Genomic DNA, 26,485 nt, shown 5'->3' on the forward strand with positions numbered 1-26,485 from the left:
AAAGATTAGTGAGGATATATATGAAGAAGCAAATCCTTTAAATGGCTCTTTTATTGTTCCTTTACAATCCCCCGGCTCATTTTAGATATGGCACTCACAGGCACCCTTGTGAAATGACTCTAAGCCATTGTTCCTTGTGTTATCCGGGAGACACGAAAGGCTAGTTAGTGCTGCCTTTGATACAGATGCCCGGCACCGTTTTAGCATTTGTGTTATCAGGAAGACAGAGAATTACTGAGGCCGGGGTGGGAATAAAGCCACTTGTTCCTCCTTCTGTCTCTCTCTCTAGGAATAAGAAATAATAATGGACGAGGTTTGCGAGCTTATCTTGCTAAATTGTTCCACAGAAACTTTTCAAACAGGAGACATCTCAATACATTTTGTATAGCTGCACATCAGCCTTCTGAAGCAACAAAGTGGTGCTTGTGTTTATCATAGAACAAGCAGGATATAATATACACTATATTAAGATTCTTGTGCTGCCACTAATGCTAGGAAGAGAAAAAAGCAACTTTAATGCTGACGCATGGTAAACTGGATTTATAGTGAATATAATGATTAAGTCTGCAAAATCCTTGAATGAGTGCGCTCTGGTTATAAACACAGCTGTGCAATCTCAAAGGCTGCACAGTGAGGTGAGCCTGAGGAGCAATGGGTTGCTCTCTCTGAGCTGCTCGCCTGCTTTGTTGCCCCCTACAGGGCAGAAACCTGCCAGCCACGAACCTGCGCTCGGAAACCTCCGCTTATTGCAGTTAATTGAGCTAAAAACAGCAGAGAGAGCTCCAGTGAAAGCCTGTTTGCAAGGCTTTGGGGCCAAACGAGTGCGACTAAAGAAGCAGAGTGAAGGAAGTTTAATCTGTGTGAAACAATGAAACTTTGCTTTGAGTTCCTCTTTCTGGAAAGTTGCACAATTGAATAAACCACTGAAGGATGTTTTGACAAACCTTTGTGATGAAATGTCATTAGAGGAGTTCCTTTCAATGACTTCACAACCTCATTCATAAGTAAAACTTTTGCTGTCACTCTGCTCTCCGCTAAACAATCTGTTGATCTGGAAAGGTCTTGCTTCTCATGAATTATAAGTGAATAATAAAAATAAAGGAATAAAGAAATAAAGGGACTATATTGTCCATGATTAGCCAACTTGATCTCCCTTTTCAGTGTTGCTTCTTACATCCCTAATGTCTTTCACGACCAGTTCACAGCTTCTTTGATCACAGCAACACAACTTCGTCGAGTCCCCTTGGGCCTCTATAAGCTTCCAGAAAACTGTACAGGACCACACAGTGTCTATATTGTGTTAATGCGACATTTCTATGTGGATTATAATGTTTAGCATTTGTATTTAATGGTCCAGCTCCCCACGGGATGGTGTGTGTACAAATAAATAAATAAATGAATGAATGAATAAATAAATACATAATAATAATAATAATAATAATAATAATAATAATAATAATATTTCATGATGGCTCATGTGCGCAGAGACGTTGTCGGTTCAGTATTTCACGTGTAATGTGACATCCCAAAAGGGTCCAACAAAGCCCACGGGCAGGTAGAGAAAGGCAGTTGAGTGAAATCTGCATAAGCATTGCAGAGACGCACACACCGACACGCGCGCGCCCGCGCGCTCCTCTCTCGTAAAGGGGCGTGTGTGTGCGTGTGTGTGTGGCTAGCAGGGGACTCAAACCCTCTGCATTTGCATCAGTGGAGGAGCCGAGAGCGGTGGCGCACGGAGAGAGACGGGAAACAAGTTGAATTAAACCAATAAGGACTTTTATTTTTTTTATCCTGTTGAATTTTTTTTATCCCACCCCCCTCACTGAAGAATTTTCAACACTGTTCCTCCACACGCTGGTCGTATTGCAGTTTGGACCGCGCGTGAATGAGAGCTAAACAGCCAGGGAGACCCTGAGAGATCCGCGGTGAAGGGACCGTCTGTACGCGGAGAGGGGAGAGCGTCTCCGGGTGTCGGCAGTGCGCCTTTGCGCGGTTTGGACTGGACTGCGGTGCGATTCTTCCACGGCGTGTAGCCCAGGGAGGAGTTTTTTTTTTTTCTTTTATCGTGGGGGGAGGATACGTTGGCTTGCTTTTTTGGGAGCTCGGAAGAAGATTTGGTGTCATTTTAATAGGATTTGGGGGAAGCCTATCGGATCGTACACTCCGCTCCACTCGTGTTGAAAGTGGAGTGGGGAGGGTTGGATGCCTGCAGGTTTGCGAGTCCCGAAGAAGCAGGTGAATGCAGCTTTTTTCTTTTTTTTGTGAATGTATTTAACTTGTGTGAGGGACTGAAAGAAATCTTCTGCTGTGAGTCCACTTAATGTCAGAGCAGTCTGTCATCGTTTTTAATGCAGTTTTTACACATTTGGCTGATATGACCATTTTATTATTCTACCGTCGATTTTATTGTTATTCATACACTGGCTTACTTTCTTTTAATGCAGGAATTTAGAGTAGAGCAAGCTGTGTTTGCTGAGGTTCTTTCCTTTTTGTGTAGTGTGACCCAGTAAGGGCAGCCTTGAGTAACCGACTCGAGGCTGTACCGTAATTTATGCTTTAATTGATTTCCTTTTAAATTTTCAGAGTGCCAGCTAAATGGTGTCACTGATGTGGGGTGGTTATTAAGAGCAGTAGCATTTACATAGCTCGTGGTGGATAAAAGGCATGCAAATAACATAATAAAAATAATAAAATCAAAATAAAAGAGAAAGATGGAAACACTGTAGTGGAAAAAATAGGCCCACAATAAGCACTTCGATACAAATGGGCTTACATCTGAGCAATGTTATCTGTGTTTTTAGGACTTGGAGCCACAAAGGGGAACTTGGGCGGAAAAGATAGTTCAGGTTTATAACATAAAGGCATCGGTCCCACACACAAGCTAATGACCACATCCCGGGGAAATGCCCTCTACAATACCGCCTAAAATCCAGGCTTGAGTGGTAGCCTGTTCTCCAGGAGTAGCATTCTGTTGCTGCTGCTGCTGTTGATGTTTATGGCGAGATCTCAGATAGTTGCTGGGGTGGGGGGCTTAGTGTTGTGTCGCTACATCTTGCATTAATGTCAGACTCCTTGTTGTCACAGAGAGCGGAAGAGAGCGTGAGTGAGTAACAGAGAGAGAGAAAGAGGGAGAGAGAGCAAGAGAGAGAGAGAGAGTAGTGTCACTTAACGGACCGCTGGTGCTCTGCGACTCAGTGTGCCGCTCTCCTTACTTATAAAGACGCGACGGCTCTCAGACATAGGTTGGCTATTTGTAATCAAGCCAATCACCAACCTCTCCCAGTCTCTACTCTAAGCCTATTGAAGCAAAGCGGGTCACAATTTGGGGGAAAGGGGTGTACCCGTGCCTTCAGAGTCTTAATTGTGTCAGTTAAGGCGCTTTTAGACACTTTTGGGGAATGTCCAGTGCGCACGGAGGCGACACGCTTTCATAGTCTGCTCACCTCTCACGTTTGTGCTGTTTTGTTTTTTGTGCACTCCACAGCCAAGGATTACATCCTGCCCGGGCACCTTCTGACGGACCAAGGACGCAAAAGACCGGGTTGGAGTGGCTGATTCTTCGCCCGCCTTGCGCTTTGGCTTGTTTTGGAGAGGATATGGCAAGGTCGGCGCTGGAGAGTGGAGAGCAGACGGCGCAGGCGAGAGGAAACCGGAGCTGAATGACAGGATGCCAGCGACCTGAGCCCACACTCAGATCACTCCTAACTTCGTTAAGAGACACTTCAGCTTTATTTGTTGGTCAGAGCAGAGAGAAGAATACTTTCCCGGGAGGAAAAAAAATCTTTTGGAGGAGTTTATTTTCAGAGGATTCTGTTTTTGTTTTGTTTGGTTTTTTTTTTTTATATCTATATACTCGTAATTTTATTTTTTTTTCTGGTGATAAAACAAGGATGCATTGTGGATTAGTCTTTATCCTGTTCATGGGAATCCTCTCGGTGGCCAAGGCTTTCAAAAACGGTAAGTGTGACATCTGATCTCTCTATAAATAAAGATTTTATGTACTCTGCAAAGCTACTAATCCCGGTGTTTTTTCTAAAGATTAGCCCTCACTGATCTCCGGGCAAACTCACAAGGCGCTCACCTGCTCATTCTACCAACGCCTAAAGAAAACCCCTCTGATATTATTTCCGCACAGACTTAGTAAAGTGACTTTACTGACACTCATCTGTAGCCTTCTTTAAACCCGTTTTTACTCCTATATGATTTCACTTGTATTTATGGGATCTCTTTTATATTCCTGTTGACCAGCGCGTTAGGGTTGTTACCTTGTTTCCGTTCAAATATTTTCTACCAAAAGGCCATTAAAATACTCCTGAATATTTGCTTTCTTTGCAGATATTTTTCAAAGACTTAATTCCAACAATAAAGCAGTTTTTAAACCAATTCAACTACTTTTTTAGGGCATCCAGGTTCTTGTGCTCCTGGTAAAGAATTTCTAAGTCAGGATGAAGTTCAAAAAGTCAGCCCAAACGCTCGGCTTGCACAACTTTCCCGGTTTCTATTCTCGGAGGTTCTGTTTCGCTTCAGCTTTTATTTTCCGCTGTGAAAGGCTTCGGAGGGAGAATGCGTTAGGAAAGCACACTGGAGCTTTTATAACACAGAAATAAAAGCAAAATGAACTTTGTTTTTTAACGAGTGGATACTTTTACATGCAAGATTAAAGGAGAATGACTGAAAATAATAACAATAAATAATTAATAAATAATAAAAGGGCGTCTTCTTGTTCGGTCCTTTGTGTTATATGGATCAGTCAGCAAAGGCTTATCATTTTCTCCTCGTAATGTGTGGCAGTGTAATTTAAGCATGTGCATGTCACAGCATGAAATTAACGACTAAGCGAATTTCACTCGCTCGTTACTGATAATTTTCCATCACTGCGTTATTTTGCTGTTGACTAACCCTCACCGTAGAGTCGCAATCTGATGATTATTTTTTCCACTCTAAAGATAGATAAGCACGTTTGCAACATCTCGCAGAGCAGCGGTCTGGTTTTCTGGAACAACATTTTCGCTCCACACTTACACCAAAACATTATTCCTAAGAAGAAGATGATTTGTCTGCAGTGTGTTGTGTGTGAGAGAGATGGTCATGTAAAGCTCGCTGTAGTAGTCCAAACTATTGTGTCTCTCTGAGCTGCCAAGGATGTGAGTATCACTCTCGCTTGTTTCCGTATCCTTTAAGAACTTCTCTCTTTTATTTTCTCTCCCCTCCCCGCTGCAGATAAATGCGGGGGCAACATCAGAATCTCAACCGCCAACTACCTCACTTCGCCCGGATACCCCGCGTCTTATCCCCCTTCTCAGAGATGCGTGTGGGTGATCTCGGCGCCTGGTCCTCACCAGCGGATCCTCATCAACTTCAATCCGCATTTTGATCTGGAGGACCGGGAGTGCAAGTACGTGAACCGCGCTTCTTCTCCATGAAAAACACATGTGCAAATACAAATGCTCGTTCATTCCGGCAGATTTTGTCCCCGGGGGCCCAATTTGATCGAAAGATAGGGAATTAAAAAAAAAAAAAAGAACAGTGAGACCTCTGCCAAAAACAGTAAATGTGTGTTTTTCTTCTGTTGGCGGTGGAAGGAGCACCTACAGATTTAAGTTTATTTATATTTGATTTACAGGCACTGTTAAAGTGCTGTCTGTAACGCAAGTCTGAATCCCACTCCTCCTCTCCCCTCATGCCCATTGCTCATGAAACTGCGCCATCTAGTGTCGGAGGTGGGCTCAGTGAAAACTGTCTTATTGTAATCCAGCTCTGGCACTACATAGGGGAGTAGGAATGTCTCGCCCCTGCCATTTGGTTTTGGAATGTCCTTGATTTTCGTCTTTGTGGAGTGAAGTCACCAGCATTTAATACTGATTTGAACTGCTGTGCTTCTGCAGAAGACGGAGCGAGGGGAAGGGGGGTGAAGGGGATTGAAGAGGCCAAAACCTCAGCAGAGGCGGTTAATTGCGGCTACTTTCTCCACTGCATGAAAAAAAGAATGTCTAATAAAGTGTCTGAGCAGTAAACCAGTGACTCGAAATCCAATTACTTTCTAAACAAATAAAAACAAAGAAGTGATTGCATTAAAAACAGCTTGTTTTAATTAGACAACCACTTTAATAAAGTCAGAACAAAGTGAAATTATCTGGCTGACATGGGATTTTTTATTTTATTTTATTTTCACTAGGGCCCCTCCACCTCACCCCAAACTTACTGAAAGCACTCTTTTAAGGTGGCGCTCTCAGCGACAGTTACTTACCGATCCTTATTTGACCTGTAAGCTGTGAGCTGTTGCATCCAGCAAAAAGGCTAAGCTGTTGTCAGATAGATAGTTTAAGCTGATGAAACCAGAGACAGACAGTAATGTGATGAGCCGGTGTCAGTGTGGGTGCCCTGAGGTGAGCCTTGCCTGGGCAGACTGCCTCAGTCTGATTGTGTGTGATGTGGTGTTTAGTGTGTATGTGTGTGTGTGTGCATGTGTGTCGGTGCCTCTGCCCTGTCTCTGTCTCAGCTGTTTGTTTACGCTGCAGGGCTCCAGAGAGTAGAGGGCTTTGCTGGATCCTGTTACTGTATCTCCGCTCCACCCAAAACCTGGACCCTACACTTTCTTTTGTGCTCCTTGAATTGGCCCCAGTATATACGCTCGCAGGCTTCTTTTATTTATTTATTTATTTTAATCCCAGATTTAAATCCCACTTTAACTTTTCTTTACTGCTGACAGGGGTTTAGTGCAGAGTGGGATGCTACTGCTTTTTGGAGTGCAGGTGCTCCTTTGACACTTCTTTTGGGTTCAATTTCAGCACCGGGGGGCCGTTAAGCTGTCTGAGGTCCTTAGTTAGAAACTGAGAGTGAGGAAGGGACTGGAGTAGGAGTAGGGGCAGCAGTAACAATGCTTGTGTTAATCAAATTAGTCAGGAATGAATTTCCTGTGTCTAAACACACGCAGCAAGGAGAATGGAGTTGCTGCGGGAGCAAGGAAGGTTTTTTTTTTTGTTTGAAAGGAGGGAGGACTGAGCTCAGTGAGCCACTGATGTGTCATTTGCAAATTAGCACTGCTCTTTCATTTAGCAGCCACAAATTTGGTGGTTTCCAGTTAACCAGTCGCTCATGCGTTTGTCAGCAAATGAAGTTTGTGCAGTGGGTGTCAGAAGGGCCTTGTTGCTGCTTCTGGTTTTCTTTTGCCTCTCATTACATTTGAAGAAGACTCAGTGGTTAGGAAGCTATAACCTGCTTGTCCTGAGGAAAAAGAAAAAATTAACAGATGACTTGAGTCACTGAGTCTCTGATTCATGTGGGCCTCACAGAGATTGCACCTGAAAATGGGGTCAGCCTAACCCACAGCCTTTTTCCTATTTTTAACCCCGTGTGCCGTTTCATTTTTAATGCTGTTAATGGAGTGGTTTTCATGGGACTTTGCTTCTACTTCGCAACATATTCTACACAGACACACACACACACACACTCCACCCTCCTTAATTTCAAAACTATGGCACTGTGCAACATGAAGGCTGATTGCTGGCCTAATAGCTGACATGGCAATGTCCATGGGTAACTTGATTATAAGTGAGGGAACATAAGTGACTCATGTATCTGCAGACAGTAGTTGGGTTGGGTGCGATTTGTGTTGAGCCATCAGAGTCCCTCTTGGAGCCCCACTCACCAAGTCAACCCTTTACATAATGGAAACTGATGAGAGCCCAGAATGGCTTCCTTATCTGATGGACCGGCAGAGTGGGTGGAGGTGGAGGCGGTGGGGTTACAATGCATGCTTCAGTGCACTGCCTTGCAATCTAATTAGTGGGCAAATGGAACACACATGCACCACATGTTCTCCAACATGGGTCTTATCAGCAAACTAAACAAGAAGCACTCAAAGTGGTGCTCCTGGAAAAGAAAAGAAAAACAGCCTTCCCTGTGAGTGGAGCCTGGCTGCCGTGCTGCTGCTGCTGCTGCTGCTGTTGTTGCACGTGCTCGCTCCCCTTGACAGGTTTGTTTGGGGAAGTGCAGGGGCCTGTATCCTGAGAGCTGGAGGAGGAAAACACTTCATCACGGAGATAAGGCGACTAAGTGAGCCCTGCGATTCTGAATGCAGAACGTGTTTACCTTTCACGCACCGTTGTAGACTTTCACAGAGTGGAGTTTTTCGTGGGGGCGGGGGTTGGGGGGAGCTGGAGCCGCCCTCACTTGCCTCGCACAGCTAATGAAGTTTGAGGCAAAGGCGCAGCCCGCTTCAAGGCAAATATTTGAAGTCAATTCGCTCTGAAAGTCGTCGGAATGAGCAAGCTTAGCCGGAGTGAAAAGCTGGAGTAAACAGATATGCTTTCGCGCCGCGCACCTATTCTCCCTCTTTATTCACGGTTATCTGATAAGGCCTGTCAGGCTCATCTGGCTCCACTAGCTCTGTCATGTGGAGGTATAAGTGGAGATGGATCTAAAGAAGTGATGAGTAGGTTTCATATATGATTAACAGACTCGTGTCATCATCATCATTATTATTATTATTATTATTTTGTAAGATTCAAGTAAATCTGGTGAAGGTTTCTAGTTTTAAACTCAACTAAATCAAGACCTAGAAATATTTCATCTGAAGCTGGAGGCTGTTTTTTCCTCCTCCTCCTCTCTTGCTGAGTCAAGGAGGGGAGCCAACTTTCTCGAGATATGATGTACTCCTGACAACATTATGAATCTTTGATAGCACTGGATTTGCTGACCAAACCAAAAAGAAAGCAAGAAAACAAACCCCCTCCAAAAAAGCTCTTCTGTCTTCAGCTCACTGAAAACTCCCTTGCAGTCTGTAAGCCAGTTGAAGTCGTGCTGGAACAGAGAGAGAGGGATAAAAACCAGAAGGAGAAGGAGACACAGCCTCCTCTTTCTTAGCCTTCCCTGCTTTCTTTGCCTTTCCCTGGTATTTTCCTGGGACCTTGCTGAAATTCCAACTTGCAGAGTAGCATGAGGAGGGGTTCAGATGACACGTATGGCAGGATGGTACTAAGCAGAGAAGATATTCAAGGAATGCCTTCTCGAGCAGCTCTTTGTGAGTGAGATCGAAAACATCCCACCTCAACACAGAGTTCAAAAGTCATCGAGCCCCCCCTCAAATCTTCAGGTGCCTGTAACTGAAAGCTTGGAAAAGCACCTGTATCCTCTCTTAATTGTAGTTTTCTCCTTTCTCTGTCCTTATGCCCCTTTGCTCCAGGCTCCCACTGATTCCCCCCCCCCCCCCCCCCCACACACACACACACAGAGCTGCTTGGCCTGCTGGGAAGACAAACATTCTCTGCTATGTCCCTTTTATAATAGGCATCCTACCCCTTGTGGCATGGAGATCCAGAGGTGACAGGAACTTGGGAAGTGGGGGGTGGGGGTATTAACTGACCCTGTAACCATGGCTCTTTCTTTGTCATGTGGAATCCCACTAACTCCACTCAACATGGGCACAGTGTCCCACAAAGGTGACTGCCACCTGTTTCTAGGAAGTGAGAGTGGAGGACAGAAGGGGATTTAGGGACAAGATCCTCTTGGCCACTTTTCCTAATTCCCTTGTTACCATTCCAGCCTTAATAGCACACAGCAGCTACAGTATAAAGACCAGCAGAAGCAAGAGCTCCTCCCTTAATCTTAGCTGCTTCTTGCTTGTTTTGATTACCCACCTCACAATCACTCTGTAACTTATCTTGCAGCTGCAGGCGAGGCTCAAAAAATGGACGTGGCATATCCCAAGGCACAAGCCTGCACAGAGGGCCACCACATGAGAGGAATGTTTCTATTTTCTATACAAGTTGTACTATGATTTCCTCATAAAAAAACCCCATAACATTTACTAGATTTGTACTTAATTCTGATGCTCACATAAAATGGAAAAAATACAAAGTTATCATAACACGAAAAATCTAATCTCATGAGATCCAAAACACACGTGCATTTCTTTTCCACGTGTGGTCTCTGGAAGACGGCTGCAACACTTAGAAACAACCAGCCCTTGTGTTGGTGCTTGAGTGTCGCAGTCCCTGAAGCTGTTCTGCTGTTTTTCCAGCATTGTTGCTTTCATTTTCCCCAGAGCACCAGTGTCTTTTGTGCAGGGAAAGACTTCAGTTAAGCAAATACAAAAAGTTAGTTAAAAAAAACAACAACAACAAAACGCTGCTCTGACACTACAGCTCACACGTGCAACAAGTGTTGCTTATTCTTCTCAAAACCGGCTGTGCAAGGTAACTGCAGGCAAAGGAGCACAGGTGGACTGTTTGTTTAGTAGCCGTCAGAGGAAAATAATTAAAAAGAAAAAAAACAGGAATGCAACAGAAATGTTCTGTTAGCAGGTGGTGATGTGGTGGTGGTGGTGGTAGCTCTGAAAGGAGGGGCTGTGACCCACAGTGCTGCCAGTTGGGTCTCTAAATTGACGTGGATTGTTAGAGATACTTACAGCTGGTTAGAGGGCATTCATTTCTGCTGTCACTCTGTTCTCTATGTGTTTTTTTTAAGTGCATGTCGCTGAAGCATCCATGCTGGGGTGGGGGTGGGGGTAGGGGTGGGGGAGTTCAAATTGGCGCCGTGAAATAGGCGCAGCAAAACGGAGTGCGTAGGGCGACACCGCTTCTTTTAACTAGCGGCTTTGACAATGGCAGCTCAAATTGTGCACCTGGTATTCTCTGCAGCAATAGACTCCTACAGCTCATAACAATGGAAATCAAATCAGAGGCGAAATTACATTGAAACACTGCGCCTTAGGAAAAAAAAAAAAAAAAAGCTTGTCAGCAGCATCTCAAAGAGCAAGCAATCCACTTTGAATGTGTCTTGTTTGGACTTCACTGTAATTATACGGAGCCTTATTTTGCCAGCAAGGATTCCAAAAAAAAAACTTCCAGAGACGAGCGTTCTCAGTGCAAAAAACGCAACTCTTAATGAGGCAGGTGAGCCGTTTAAAGCAAAAAGCAAATGAAAGCCGCAGTTAATTAACAGGAGGCCAGAGCAGAACAGACAGCAGACAGAGATGTTGCATCAGAAAACCACTGACCTTCACTCTCATTACTCCCTTTCTTCTCCTTCTTCATCTCTTTTAAACATGAAGGGCTTACTCCCCGGCTAATGAGCGGGATTAAAGTAGGTCTGGGCACATGTGTGCTCGCACATGTATGCGTGTGCGAGCGAGTGAGAGTGACCGTGGGGTTCAGGGTCTTTTTTTTTCATCCACCGGTGAAGTGTTTCACCTTGGCAGCAGCTTGGAAGGGCAGCCTGATTGAAAAGCTTTCTGGCCGTGGCATCTGCCATCCTCCCTGCTGCTCTGTCACCGCGTTGATTCATGCACAACAACCTAACCACAACCGGGAGGCGAGCCACTCTGCCTCGCAGCAGGAGGCAGGTCCACTTCACGGCAGAGGAGAAGGGGAGAAAGGAGGGATGAGGGAAGGAGGGAGGGAAAGGAAAGAGGGGGGAAAAAAAGGAGACGACAAGCTCTGGGCTCAAGAACAACCCTCCGGATTTCAAGTCAGCAGTCACATATCTGTGACAGCACAAAAGCATCAGCGTCTCACATGTCTGCCCGTTTTGTTTGTCATCTCAGTGTGGGAGTGAGCGCCTTGTGTTTGCCAGGGTCTACTATCCCTAAGCTGCTCCTGGCACACTGCTCAGCTTTTTCTTTCTTCTTTCCAACCCAGTACAAGCTTCCCCTATATGGAAGTTTCTTGTGGAGTGGAGCTGCGGCCCACACAGCTTAGAGATGTCAGCCTTATGCTTTTTTTTAACTCCTTTATCCAAAACAGATTGTAAGAAAAAAAGGAAACCGAATGGAGCGACTCCTGATTACAGGACAACATTTGGTAATCTCGGCTCTCTACATCTATTAACTGTAAGAAAATGTAAGAAAAAGAGGAGAAAAGGGAGGAGAGGAGGCCCTTTAGTTGAATAGGCGAGGGACTTCTAGACGCTTTAATGCTGCGTGGCCGGGCTTGTCAGACACGTTTCACTCAGTGGTCTAACCTTGAAAGGGGGCCCGTGATTTTGATTGATGTGGCCTGCTCAGCTTGTTTGTTGCCCTAACGCCACGGTGCTTACAGATCCACAAGGGGCAGCAGGTGGGAGGGGGTGGTCTCGGCGACCACAGGGCTCTCTATTCAGACAATCAAGCCAAAGTCTCCAGAGGGGTTCTCTTAAGGTAAAGTTTGTTTGCAGTGGGTGAGAGGGTAGGTAGGTAGGTAGGTAGGAAATAGGAAGCCAAGGGGCCCTCCCGTCTCAGCCCCCAGATAGATCCCTGGGGTCATTTTCGGTCACTGTGTTTGCGCCACAGCGGGTCGTTGGCTCTCTGGTGGTTCTTCACCACTCAACTCAGCGTGATTCGGCGAGGGCAGCAAGCAGACAGTGATTGATGGGGTGGTACCCCACTGCTCTCTGATTGAGTTAGAGCCACTCACAATCCCTCGCTTTGTTTGTTCTTTGCTTGATCTCCCCTCACTAAATTGGCAACAGTAGTTGTGGTCTTTCTTTCTTTCTTCCTTTCTTTTTTTTATTACAACCACTATTACATTTTTTTCCTCACAAGTATATTTCTTTTGTTAGTTGGTGGTAATTGTAAAAACGGCCTTTATATCCAGCCTAGCAGCAATCATTTGTGGTGTTATCTCAGTAGGGTAGCACTATAAGTAATATAAGTAGCTAGGGTGTCTGGTGCCTGCCCACCATTTCCACCATGACCCTCACTCATGAGGGGATAACCAACCAGAAGGCCCCTCTCTTATATGTATGCCTATCACCAGCAGGCTTTACCAGAAAGCAGAGGGAAATAATGCCGCTAATCCAGCTCGATGGTAAAGTTCAATTGTCAGGCCAGTAAATGGAAGAGTCACCTTGCCCTCCAAATGTTGGCAGAAGCTGGCCGGTCATCAGCACTTAAATCAGCTCTGCAATGCCAAGAATCCAGCCTCTCTGCCCAACGCCACGGAAGAGATGCACTGCTTGGCATGTGGCCCTCACAGCACGGCCCGTTTGGCTTACAGAGTGCTGCATCGTTGGAAAATCTGACTTCTTTGCACAATCTGGGAACAATGCAGTTGTCAAAGTGAAATAAAGCACAAGGATTTAAATATTAGCTTTTCCATCCAAGGGCTAGTTTACATTGAAAGGAAACTGCCCCGAATCTGGCATCGCCCGATCTCCTCACTGTGCAAACATATGTCCCAACTGTAGAAACACTTCCCTCATTTATTTTCTTCCTCTTCTCGCTTCCTTCCTCTTCCTGTTAACATTCAGAAATTCAGGTTGTGCTGTCTCGAGTCTGAGGTCAGGTGTAGTTTGTTCTTTTTTTAATCGGTCGCTCATACTGAAGAGGACACAGTCGCAGTCCTCCACGGGGGGAGGGGGAATGTTCACATGTTCACAGTTTTGTCCTGCTCCCAGCCAAGAGACTAGATGTCCAGCCAGATGACCGGGTCATGAAGTACCCTGCCCAGACTGCTCTCTGACCCACTCCAGGGAGGACAGAGAAAGGGAAGCGGAGGGAGATTGCCAGTGGGGATGGATGGGATATTTAATTGAATAATTCCCGGTGCAGTTATTATTACCATCGCCCTCAAGCATCCTAAGCATTGCACAGCCATGTGCAAGAACTCACACCACTGACCTTTTTACTGGATTCGTGCTGGCACCTCTATCAGCTGTTTGCATGCTTTGCTTTTCTCTTTTGTGGCTTTTCCTTCACTCCCTCTATCACCAACTGAACTTCTCTATCTCCCCTCAGCTGTTTCCTCTTAACACAACCAACACCTTCACCCCACCCACGCCGCACTCTTTCTCCCCTTCCTGTCCATTGTGGAGAGGCGAGAGAGTTTTGAACAGCACCCGAAGGCTTTACCTCTAGCTGACCTCAAACTCAGCTCCCCTCCTCCCTTCCTTTCCTCCTTTTTTTTTAACTCTCCTCGTCAGGTTCCTCCTGCCTCTTCTTTGAAAGCGGCGTGCTCATTACTCGACAGGGAGTGCCGCTGTAAGCAGATAGATGATTACCTCTGTAGATGCTGCTGGATGTTGGCTCTGCTCTTTTTTTCTTGTCAGGCCATAAAAGATGAAGCAAAGAAGAGCTCACATAGCTGATTTTTGTCCTATGTGAAGTTCAGTGGGTCACTAGCACAAAGTTGTTTACAATTATCTCCTTTTTTTGAATGCTCTTCTTTTCACATGGTTCCAGCAAGCCTGACCTCAATCATGTGCTGTACATCCTACACATGCAGTCATGAACAGGATATCTAGTAATACTTTGTCCTCTAACAAGCACCCTAACCCATACCCCAAACCACACACACACACACAAATGCACACACCCTTTTGCGACATGGATAAACAGGATATTGTTCTTTGACCCTTAGGATTAGTGTCATGGTTATAGTCTCTCCTGCATCATACGGTCTCAGTCATTAGAAAATCATATTCTGAGCAGCGGCGAACCACCATCCCACGTACCTCTCTTAAAAGGTATGTGGGTTTTAAATTCAAAGTGTTTGTCCGTAACTGTGCTCAGTTATCTACAAGCACAATGATGCGACATAAGGAACAAATGATCACATCAACCGAGTGTGTAGTCATTTTTAGCATCGTGAGAGCAGATGGAATCGGGCATTTCTCATTGTGCCTGCACAAAACCCAATTCAGGAATGAAGTCTGCATGAAATTTTTCAACACGAGCAGAGGCATACAGTCTTGGGCTTTTCCAAACATGCTTACGACAATGAAGTGTTTTGCATATTGAAACATTCATATGCAAAAAGCGTCATGTTTCCATGTTTCATGCGCATTAAACCGCGAGTCTTTGTGCTCTTAAATTATAATGTGTTTAGAGATGATTTGAATACCTACACTTGAACAACATATTTGACCCCTACTTAAAGGGCTATATAAAGAGATGAAATGTTAAACCAGCACATATCCTGTCAGCTGAGGGTTATGGATTTTTGAGTCTTCATTACAGGTCCAGATAAAGGGCCCATTTGCTCCCTCCTTCCCAGCAGGGTGCACGTGTACTTATGTCACCAAGGTGCTCCGTGGGGTAGAGCAGGCGACAAGAAGAAGGGTGGGGATAGCACGCTTAAAAAAAGACAGTATCCAAGTCGGCCCTGCTGTGCCACATCACCCCTTTCTCCTGGTGCCCTGTTATTTTTACCCTTGACTTCTCATTGTTGTAACAACGGCGTATCATCTGAGCCGTGCCACAGACCCCTGTGGAGGACTCTCTCCTCGCTCACCTCTGCCTGCCCCTCTCTCATGTGTAATCAGAGATCCTCTCAAATGTCAAGGTGGGACAAATGGGAGCCATTCCCTCCTGTAATGGCCCCAGAAATGGACTGGAGTGCTCCTCTCCCCTCTCTCTCTCTGTCTTTCTCTCTGCTATCTTTAAGAAATCACACACCTTTTTCATCCTTTGTATCTTTTTTTTTGGTTGCTCTCTTTTCATGCTTTAAAAATAAAAAATAAAAATGTTATACTAATTTCCTGCCGGCCTTTTTTGGTTCCTTTGTAAATGATATCACACAGTTTCTAGCTGTGTTTTGTCCACATGTTAAACCTTTTCAGGAGTCGGTGTATCGCTGACATAGTTCTTCATAATAGCTCCAAGTCAAGCTGACTAAATAATAAGGCCGTAACAGATATAGCTACTTTGCTTCCAAGCAATGTTTCAAGAAAATACCCAAAGGCCCAGTCGCTTCATTTGGAAACGCATACATTCAGAGTGTGAACGCTCTGATCTGCACTCAGAAGCATGTATGCTGTATTTGCTGTATGCAAAACAGATTCATTTCCCAAGCTCACTAAGTAGGGGGGGAATGTGCTAAATGTGTGTTCCCATTTTGCCATGGGCAGTTTTCTAATTGATTGTAGTTACTCATTTCCACAATATTCATTATAACAAGATGTGTACTATGAAACGAAATATTGGCCAAATTTGTAGCAAAAATTTAACATATAAAAGTTTCAGAATATTTGAAAATATTTTAGATACATATGGAAAAAAACAGCTCCTTCTTATTTTAATACTTTACTTAAGGGAAAGTCATCAGGGGTTTTTTTTTGCATTTCATCCACATTTTTCTTCTCATTGAGTTGTCTTGAAGCAGGACTTAACTTTCAGATGCATTAAAACCAAATTTTGTTAAGTGCATTACTTAAAAAGAACTACCTGTTTTATTTTTGGTTCGATAATACCTTAAAAGGCCCAAACCTCCAAATTAGCAGTATCACACTAGTACAAGGAACTACAAGGTAACTACTGACATATAGTCTTGTTGTTATGACCGACTAGTCGCGCTTCATTGTTCGAGTAAGGGAATAAAGTCCAAGTGTGTCCACGGAGAATTACTGGAAATATGCACAGCTCTGTTTTGGCCCTGCAGGCACGTCAGTGGCTCATGGGAGCAGAAAGCGAGTCAGCTGAACATACTTCCCCAGGGTTCAAAGTGCAGTGGGCCTCACTTGTGAGGTGAGCACAGGCAATTCAGACAGCCTGCTAACAGTGGGAGCTTTTGTGGTCAGTTTTATTTCCCCCACTTGTTTCTTGTCTCCTCCCATCATCCCTTAAGTTCACATTAGTGTGAGCCTGCTCTGTGCTAAGCGGGGAAGGAGCCCCCCCTGGGGCAGAAATCTCCCTCCTGTCAGTCTGGGTGCTCATATTTCTGAATAAGGGATTATTGTGCTTGTTGCAGAAGGGGTGGGGAGTTGGGGTGTGCAATAATTGAGTCTAAACAGCCAAATTCATTAATTTGATTGTTGGCGATGGCAGATCTCTCGACAGTGTAATTAGGGGAGCTAATGGATGGAAGCATGCTAAATCCATCAATGCTAATGATAATTGCAGTTTAGGAAAGCGAATATGCTTACGAACGTGTGGCCAGGGCTGCCGCAAAATCCAAAACAGCTACAGCGTCTAAAAATACGTCTAACCGTGTGGGGGTGACACCCAGAGAGGCCCACTGACGGTTGCAGCTGGGCCATCTGGGTGGGGAATATCCAACTTTTCATCCATCTTTTTTATCTCCATCCATCTATACAAAAGCATGGTTGGCGAGTTAACCAATCATGCCCTCCGCCCCTCGCAAGTGAGAACCACTTCTGAAGCCTTCGGCCCTGATTGGCTGGTGGTTTATTCCACTGGGTGTGCTGCCATGCTCCAAGAACGTAAACTCGTGCAATAATTTTCTGTGGTTTGAGAAGTTAAGGTTAGCTTAAAACAACCCTGTGGGTTTTTTTTTTCCTGTTTAAATAATTAGATCTCTGCCTCCAATCGAAATCTTGAAGTCAGAAAGTTCATTAAGGTTAATGTTTTGAGCTGCGAACATTAAGACGTAGGCTTGGTTTACGTCCTCATTTTTTCTTCCTTACTTCCTTGTCTGTCCAGGCAAGCTGACACAAGGGTCATTAAAGCTGGACTGGTGCCCAAGGAAAAATGGAACCTGTTATTCTAGGCTCAGGTTAATGAATGTCACATGCAATGGGGATGCTGTGAGGGATGGAAAGTGGAGAACGACAGATCATTTTATTTGAGCGAGGCATGTCCCGCCCCCAGGCATATGAAAAGTAACTCAGAGATCAACTGATCTTTGCCCTCCCCCGCTCACTTATTCAAACCTTAACAATGTTTTACCAAAACCCCAAGTGGCAGTTTGTTCGACAAGTCTCATTAATAAATCGAGTCCCTGGGCCTGGAATTTTCTGACAGCCTACAACAAGGTCCGTTTTCCTGTTAAGTCTCCCTGGGTCCTGCAGAGCCGTCCCAAGTCTGCTGTTTAGCCAGTTCCACTTATGTTCCCCAGAGCTGTTTTTACATGTTATAGGTGACATGTTTTCATGTTAGCTTGCAGACAGAGAAATGCTTGAGAAAGGAGGTCAGGCATTTGTTCTTTATGCAGCTGAAGCAAGGGGCGATAGCAAAGAAAGAGCTCTTGTTCTGGGGGGGGGTTCCCGCAGCAAGCTTGAGCTTATAAATGGTCTGATTAAGAAATCTAACCAATTGTGTGAGCCTTATACAGTCTGTCATAGCGTTATTGCATTGCCTTAGATTGCATTGCTTTTGTAGAACCATATCAAGCAGACATTTATAGAGGGAGGACAGATTATTTCCATGGGAAAGCTTCAGGCAATATAACTGTTATATTGTTAGGCCGGTGGTTTGTCGCCTTCTCTTTAGCTTTGTGAGGAGGGCTAATGTTCTCGTTTGACACTAGCGGATTGCTTTCTCTCTGTGCCTGAAGAAAGAAGGCAGGCTAATACATTTGAGTCGGTGAAGCGAAGGTCGTTGAGAATTACATTGCCCCCCTACCACCACCACCTCCGCATCCACCCACCGCTTCTTTCCCTCTCTTTTTTCCTTTAATTTCCCCACTGGATTGGCAAACCGTTTTCACTATTAGCACTGTGGTAGGCAGCTAACTGTGTGTGTGTGTAATTATCTGTGTGTGTTGTGGTGTGCTAGCAGGCCCACCCAGGCCCAAAGCAGACTAGACAGATAAATAGGTGCACAGCTCAACTAGATTGCATTGTCATGGGGAATAACAACAAGAGCAGCAGTGATGCAGCATAAAAGGTCATCGCACAGGCCCCTGAGAAGAGGAATCTGGGTTTAGCTCGACAGGTCAGTGGGACGCAGACAAGCAGCAAACCCCCCAAAACTATGGGGAGGTTTATAAGTAGGCCATGTTCGTGTGCTGCCTTTAATATCCAAAATCGAAGTTGTTAACTGTCCTCTGTCCCCCCCTCAGGATTCTTAGCCCCTAGAGGTGAGCACCCACAGGTGTTTAGAGTAACAGATTAGAGCTGCATTTAACACAGCTGGCAACAGGAGTGACTTCTGAAGGCGTCAAAGTGCCCGGCCAAGCGTTTTCCCGTAATGTCTTCCAGATGATAAGGGCCCGGATGGATTCTCTGTTAGAGAAGCGGAGCATGTGGGACCCGGTGGCGCAGAACCGCTGGAGTTCTGGCTGATGCACCAGTCACTTAGGAACAAATAGAGACATTTTGGAGTAGGAGGTCTCCTCTCGCGTTCTCTTTCACAGCGAGGACCCCCCGGGGCGTATTCTCTCTTCCATCTGCATTCTCGCTCCCACTGCGCCGACTTCACGAGGGCCATCCAAGCTGATGATGATGATGTGCCAGGGTGGAAATGCAGTAAACAGCTTTTCTCGGTGTGATCGGAATCGAAATAGAAGTCCAAAATAAGCCTTTTCCTCTCTTTGCTTGGAGGGGTGAAAAGGTAGTCTGTGAGGGCTGATGAGATGAAAACATTAGTTAGTTAGTTGTCTAGCTTCTTTTCACACGCCTAATGCTGAGCGTGCACACGTGTGTGTATGTGTGTGCATGCATGCATGCATGCAAACACATAGAAACTCAATCAGTTTTAGAAAATCAGTTGTACTGCAGCTTGCTCTTCTTTCCTTCTTCATCGCAGTGATGCATCTCTGCATCAATTTTTTAGGCATCTGGCAATGCTCAGCTTTTGGCAGTTGTGGGGGAGGGGGTGGGGGGTGGGGGTGGGGGGGGATAGCTGCAGAGACAGAGGCTCTGAGGTGAATTATAAGTCTGCTGATAGAACAGAGCAGGGCCATGGGAAGATTGATGTTCGCTTTTGTGAGCTTGGAACCGAGAGGAGAGGAAAGGAGAGGACAGGAGAGGAGAGGAGAGGAGAGAAGAAACTGATTGTGTGTAGACTCGAAACAAAGTGGGAAGAAATCTTATTGTTGCAGCTTCCTGTCAAAAGTTAAACTCAAATGAAGAAAATGCCTATGCCAGTAAGACTTTTGAAAATAAACTCTCTGTTTTCTCAGGTGACTCAACTAGTTTAGAATCTATTCATTTTAATTCACTTCAGTTTTATTCATATAGTGCAAAATCAGTCACCTCAAGATGCTTTATTTCTGAATATACATAACATTATTTATACCAATTCTATGTGCAATAACTCAACTGTATATACATAACACTATTTATTACATATTACTTTCTTTTTTTTCTTCTTTCTTAAAAATACGGCTTGTATATTGTACATTTTATATATATATATCTTTTTCCCTATGTTATACTGTCCATATGTACATAGCACTGCAGAACTGTACCGCCTCTCCCCAGCATGTTTACACTGAGTAGGAGATGCTCTGTATCTCATTGTACAACTGTATAGTGCCAATAAAGGCATTCTATTCTATTGTAAGGTAAACGATGATACAGAGAAAACCCCATCAATCAGATGACTTGGTGACAGTGGGAAGGAAAAACTCCCTTTAGCAGGAAGCAACATTCAGCAGAACTACGCTAAGGGAGGAGCAGCCATGTGCCAATGGGAAGAAGATGTGACAAAAAACGCACTGTAGAAGAGAGGCAGAGATTATAAATAGCTAATGATGACAGTTGTAATCCAGTGACGTCGCCTGTGTGGGGGGTCATTCTGAAAAAAGATTTAAACATCTGGCTATCCAAGGCTGTTGGCAGGCAGACAGCTGCTTTCTTGGTATCAAACCTTTAACCTGACACGCTAAAGATATAAAGGAAAGAAGAAGAACAAGGCTCAGTGTGTCTTGACAGCTCCATATCACCCCATCTGAGCCGAAAGACAAGTGAAGCCATCCATCCACCGCGCTGCCTCAGGAGACCCGATTTGGAGCGCTGCCACTTCTGTCCAGCTCTACAGTTAGTTACCCTCTGTCCTCGCCTCTCACATGTCAGTCCCTCTTGCTCGTCTTAATGTTTTGCATATGAAAACCCGGCGGGCACTCTCTTTCCCACTTCATCCCAAACCACCGCTGGTAATTCAATTCCTGTTTTACAAAAACATTTTTAAAAATTTGAGGCAGGTGAAGGAAACCATTTAGCACAAAAAGGTGTCAAAGGGTACATGTTGATACATGTGAGGTCTCACCTGAGGGATTTGGTCCACCCTCGCCATCATTCAAAGTGTAAATCGCCTTTTTGTGTAAAATCCCACGCATTAAGGGAGTTCGGAATCACTAAGGAGGCCCGGTGTTTTGACAGTAATTTGGGAATCAAGGAAAACTATGAAAAGAGGTCCTGCTTGCCAGAAGGCACATATTTTCTTCTAAGGAGACAGACAGAGCATGTGCACAACTGATTGTGACCACACACTTGCTGCGCCTTAGACACACATATATCAATTTTTTTGTTTTATTTTAAATGTACTATGTGTGAATTATATTTTATTCGTCTGGTTCCTGATTAAGATGGAGGAACTGTGCCACAGGCCCTCGTGGTTTGGGTATGGATATCCACGATAAGTGGCCTGGAGAGCGGAAAACTTGGCGGGATATTCGTGTTCTGGGCAATTAGGAATGTTGGAAACCTGAACTGAAATCTGCTTTTGGAGGAGCACTCAATCTGTCACTCACAGTCAAAACACAGCACGGAAAACTCATCCCTGCACATGGTTCAAACTTGCACACACACACACACACACACACACACACACACACATGCAGGCACTAGAGTGAAAACCACAACTCAAATGCATTTAATGTACACCTTTAACAAGTGCCTGAAAATACTCGCACCCACAGATAACCAGGGGCTAGTTAGACCACCCCCGATGGCCAGGCGCTCTGATTTCTCCTCTACCAGCTTAAGTTTCACATGCTAGAATCTGTGTGTGTGTGTGTGTGTGTGTGTCCTATTTCAAAGCTGTTTTCCTCTTCGGCTCCTGAACGCTGCGCTGACTCAATTAAGTGGCTGCTCCCTTCTATAGCCGTGGGTCTGAAATTCCATTTGAATGTGATGTTCAAGTGTGTGTACATGTGTGTGTCTCTCTGAGTGTATGTGTGTTTTAATAGCTTTAGCACCTGCTCGTTCTATACACCAATCTAAGCCAAAGGCCAAAATATAATTACGTTGGAGTCCCATATTATTCTGTTATAGAACAGGCTCACTGTGGCTGTTATCCTGTGGTTAAACAGCAGATAGACAACTGTTCAGCTCAAGTTCACCAGTTAAAGCAGTTACATAAATCTGACCTCGGTGCTGCTGGGAGCAGAAAGACCTCTGCAGTGTGTGCGCGCGTTTGTACGCGTGTGTGTGCTCATTGCACACCGATATAATGAAAGCAAACTCTGCCCACCTGTTCTCTGAGTTTTAACCTGAGACCTCATTAGCACACAGTGTGTTATTTCCATCACATAACCTGCACAGTATGTTGTGTTGCTCTGTGGTCCTCTGAGAATGTGTGCACATGCATGTAATAGCAGTAATAGTCTGATTTTCAACCTTATAAACTAAACACCAGACTCAAAGAAGAATAAGATTCATATACAACATTTGGGACTGACACTCCCTCCCTTGTGACCTCTCTCTTCAGATATGACTATGTGGAGGTACGGGATGGCACCGATGAGAGCGGTCAGTTGGTGGGGAAGTACTGTGGAAAGATTGCCCCTTCTCCAGTCGTCTCTTCCGGAAACCAGCTTTTCATCAAATTTGTGTCCGACTACGAGACCCACGGAGCAGGCTTCTCTATCCGATACGAGATCTTTAAGACAGGTAGGTGGCAGTTATCATTTTGCACAATAGCAATATTTTTCACATTCACATTGGAAATATATTTATCTTGTATTTTATATTTAAAAATTGCTGTGTTGCATATTTTCCATCAGCAGTATCAAATTGTGCATGCTGTTATTCAAGGATGTAGGAAATCATTTCTCCTCTGTTCTTTTTAACAAAAAGAAAAGGGGCTGCCGCAGAGTTACAAACAGAAACGCAACTGACAAAACTTACCTTAAAGGAAATTTAGTAGCTCTTCTTGAACACATACTGTATATTAAAGATTTACATCGCTGCTGTGATGTCACCAATTGTATTGTTTGCTTGTTTTTTGGAGCCAGAAGGGGCCATTTTTCAGTGAGTTATTATTATCTAATATTAGCTAGCTTAGTTAGCACCTCTATGGGAATTTAACTCACTGAAATTCCTCTTGGACGATTTGTTAGTACAATAATGAAACAATAAGCAATATCACTTGTCACATAATTGCACACCAAATTCTCCCAAAGACGATTAACAGCACAAAAACTATCAAGGGGCCTCGTTCCGTGGCTTCAATTAGCTGAGGTAATACCTCACTAGACAGCTAGCAGTTATAACCACCTGGGTCAACACACACCTGTCACTTGAACTGCAGATGTTCTCAATCATACAGTGCTTTAAGCTCTGAAACATTTTAAATGGGTGGGTAAGAAAAAAAACATCCACCCTTGTTAATCATGAACTTTGCAGCAGAGATCCAAAATGTTTTTTGGCTGTAGACATGCCTATATCTTCTCTTACCTTTGACATTTTTTTACTGATGTATGAGGCTTGGCTTGCTTTTTGGAGACAACCTCAAGTGGCCATTATTGGAACTGCAGTTTTAAGCACTTTTTGCATCAGCTTCGCTTTTCAACCACTGTGGTTTGCTAAACCTTTGGAAATTTAGTTGCCATGAATTCAAAGTTGTGTTTTCCTCCTTCTTCGAGCAAGCTTACTCTGTGATGATCTTTATTTTGTTCTTATTTGCATTGTTATTACATTTAAAATGTCTGAGCTGACACCTTAAAGTAGTTGTTGACATCTTGCTTTAAGTTGAGGGAACGCTGTCACAGTCCCCTAATTTGTCAAATCTATCAAACGCGGTGCAACACGCTATAAAAGCTGGAGGAATAATTCTGATAATGAAGCAAGAAAGAGCCCCTCCATCTAATTTCATGGTTTGTTTGTGATTTAGTCAAGGCATTAGAGCATCAAATTATGCAAATGCAATATGGCAAGCAATATGCTTCATTCAAAACCAATGAATCATAGTCCCATATGTTCCATAATTGTAGCAGTTTTCATCTGGTGTGAATTATTAGACAATAAGCATGGGCATAATTTGCTAAGCGCTGATTTAACAAATGTTGTTTCAAGTGTTAGTTTATTGTCAGATGGCAATCCACAGCAAGGGTATGAACCAGCTATTATAACCTCTGATGTGCTAGTTGTGGAGAAAGTGATTTCAATCCACTTAGCAGGGCTCTAGCTGAGGAAGCGCTTTCAGCACCACAGTAGTATGCAGTTAGTCATGTTCCTCCCTTAATACTTAAAAATAGGACCTCTGGGTAATTTTAGGTGGGAGCCAGGTATGTTAAATCAAAAATATTATTAGGGGATGTCTGTCTTATCAGACCGCAGCATAGCAAGAAAGAGAATTTCCTGTTGGGTTGCTGCTTTCCTTTGTTTAGACTGGAAGAAGGCAGAGGAGAACAGCATATCTAGAGAGTAGTGGGCAGGCAGGTGCGACAGACTCCTTTTATTAATTAACCCTAGCAGCAGTCTATGGGACAGCCCCCCGTGACCCCAGGAGACATGATAAATAGCCCAGCAAGGTTCCTCCTTCCTTTTAATCTGAGCGAGTGTGTGTTTGTGCTTGTATGTCTGGGTTTGTGCGTGTCACCATCACAGTAGGGCAGCTGGTGGAGTGTGGGTCCATTTACGAGATCAAAGCGACACTCCACCTCGACATACGCAAACCGGTCCACACGCACACACACATTCCCCCCTGATAGGCTAGTTAAATCTGCTACATTCTTTCCACGATTAGCTTGGTATTTCCCAGTCTCATCTATTAGCCAGGACTGATTATAAATGAGGCGTGTTAGGGGCCCTTTGGCGATAGGGAGGAACTGCTGAACACACTCACAGGGAATACATATCTAGCAAGAAACATGGATCTAAGCGTGGACAGAGAGCGAATCGGGGCCAGGGTCGAACTTTTTCATATGAATATTTTTCACCCAGTGCTATCCCCCCCTGCAGAGAAGAGCTCCGTGGGTGCGCCATCACTTTCTTAGTGGATCCAGACCATCGTTAAGCTTTGAATTCACTCTGTGTTTTGACTACTGTGGCGCTGGCTCCCGCCAAGAATGGGCTCTGAGATCAATTAGCAGTTCTGTTTGTTGGAGTGAGAGAGAGAGAGAAAGAGAGGACCGGGCAGAAAGAGAGATACAAAGCTAGCTGATTAGCGCAGCTTATCAACACGCACGGCATTAGTTGGGAAAACATTGTGTTGGCTAACACATGTAACGTTAATGATGATACACAGATGCTCCGATAACGGATGGAGAAACGGGAGACTCACGCCCGTGCATGTCAATGAAGGAAATGCAAAGAATGCAGGCTGTTTATCACTGTGATTATAGGCCCCGGCTCACTGGAAGTCAACCTTAGGGGCTGCTGCTGCCTTTCATCCTGGGTTTAACACAAGCAAAGGTCGCGCGCAAGATAAATATGCTCACAAGGCAAACATATTCAAATGCACAGCCCCCCCTTTGGGATCATATGCCAACTTTTACAAGTATGTTTATATGTGCAGGTTCACTCACGTCAGCTGTAAGCTGTGTAGTTACAAATTCACAAACACTTGAAAAATCCTGGCATCTGTACCCCTGGCTTTCATCAGCGGCATGCCTGCAAAGTGTCTAATTGGTAGAGAACAGGTTGTTTCGCAGGCTCTCTATGGCTGCTTCTGCATCAGTCTCTACCCCCTCTTCACTCCTCAGTCCCATCCAACCATCTTAATTAGCATGGGCTATTTATTTTATAGCCCACAAATTGGCAGCCTCGCTCTGCTGGCTGAGGTCTGGTGAGAGGCGGGAAGAGCTAGATGGTGGTGAAGAAAGAGATAGACAAGAGGGATAAGTCGGAGAGGGAGGAGTGTTTGGCCCAATGGGAGCAGTTCAGCAAGCTGCTAGTGTTTGTGCGTCTCTACAGAGGCATTTGACGCCCAGATAAAAATAAAATGTCGATTAAAAAGAATGCGCTGGGAAAACTATGGCCTCGACTTGCAAAAATTGAGCAACAATGAGAGCTAAAAGCAGTAATGTGCCCCCCCCCCCTCAGTGTAAAATGAGTTGACGTTGGATTATCCACCAATGAAATCCGGCTGCTTTTGTAAGAAGAAGACCCGTGTTTATCCTGTCATCTGACAGAATTGCACTTGAAATCCTCAAGTGGATTCTGGAAAGAACCGTCCTCTTTTAAGTGTATGTGTGTGCGCACACGCGCAACATATGTTTTCTTTTAGCAGCTCCTCAGTTTGCTTAGAGCCGCTCCGAGGCTGGCCGAGCTCCCATTGAAGTGGGAGAGCAGGCAGAGATAGTGCCACTGGTAGCCCCCACCCCACTCACACACACACACGCACACACGCGCACAGCTCATCGTAATTGCTCAGCAGAATGAATAAGCCTGTTGGAGTGAGGCCTACCATGCCACACTAAAATATATATGTTCTCATGCAAAGGCCCTGTTTATCATGTCATGGAGATGTGGTTGCTTTTACTCTGAGCACACACCTGTGAAAACACTTTGAAGGTGTGTGCGTGTGCTGGGTGGGACCTAATGGGAGGGCGGCTTTTCTGGACAACACATCCTGATGGCAGAGGTCACATCTGGAGACGCACTGTCATTGTACACACACGCACACATGGAAGGCCCTCATGGAAACTCGAGACAACGAATT

General features: G+C 44.7%; 1 protein-coding gene across 2 annotated transcripts in view; it reads left to right on the top strand.

Annotated features, from left to right (window-relative positions):
* The first annotated feature begins 1,689 nt into the window (after nt 1-1,689).
* Nucleotides 1,690-26,485, top strand: part of nrp1a (neuropilin 1a) — a 62,211-nt gene continuing 37,415 nt past the window's right edge. For both annotated transcript variants that reach the window (XM_003450238.5, XM_005471660.4), the window contains exons 1-4: nt 1,690-2,235; nt 3,485-3,957; nt 5,221-5,395; nt 22,310-22,491. In XM_003450238.5, the coding sequence (XP_003450286.2) occupies nt 3,660-3,957; nt 5,221-5,395; nt 22,310-22,491 (655 nt within the window). In that variant the 5' untranslated portion in view covers nt 1,690-2,235; nt 3,485-3,659. The remainder of the gene's footprint in view (nt 2,236-3,484; nt 3,958-5,220; nt 5,396-22,309; nt 22,492-26,485) is intronic.

The sequence above is a fragment of the Oreochromis niloticus genome, linkage group LG9, assembly GCF_001858045.2.
Source record: "Oreochromis niloticus isolate F11D_XX linkage group LG9, O_niloticus_UMD_NMBU, whole genome shotgun sequence".
Taxonomy (NCBI): Eukaryota; Metazoa; Chordata; class Actinopteri; order Cichliformes; family Cichlidae; genus Oreochromis; species Oreochromis niloticus.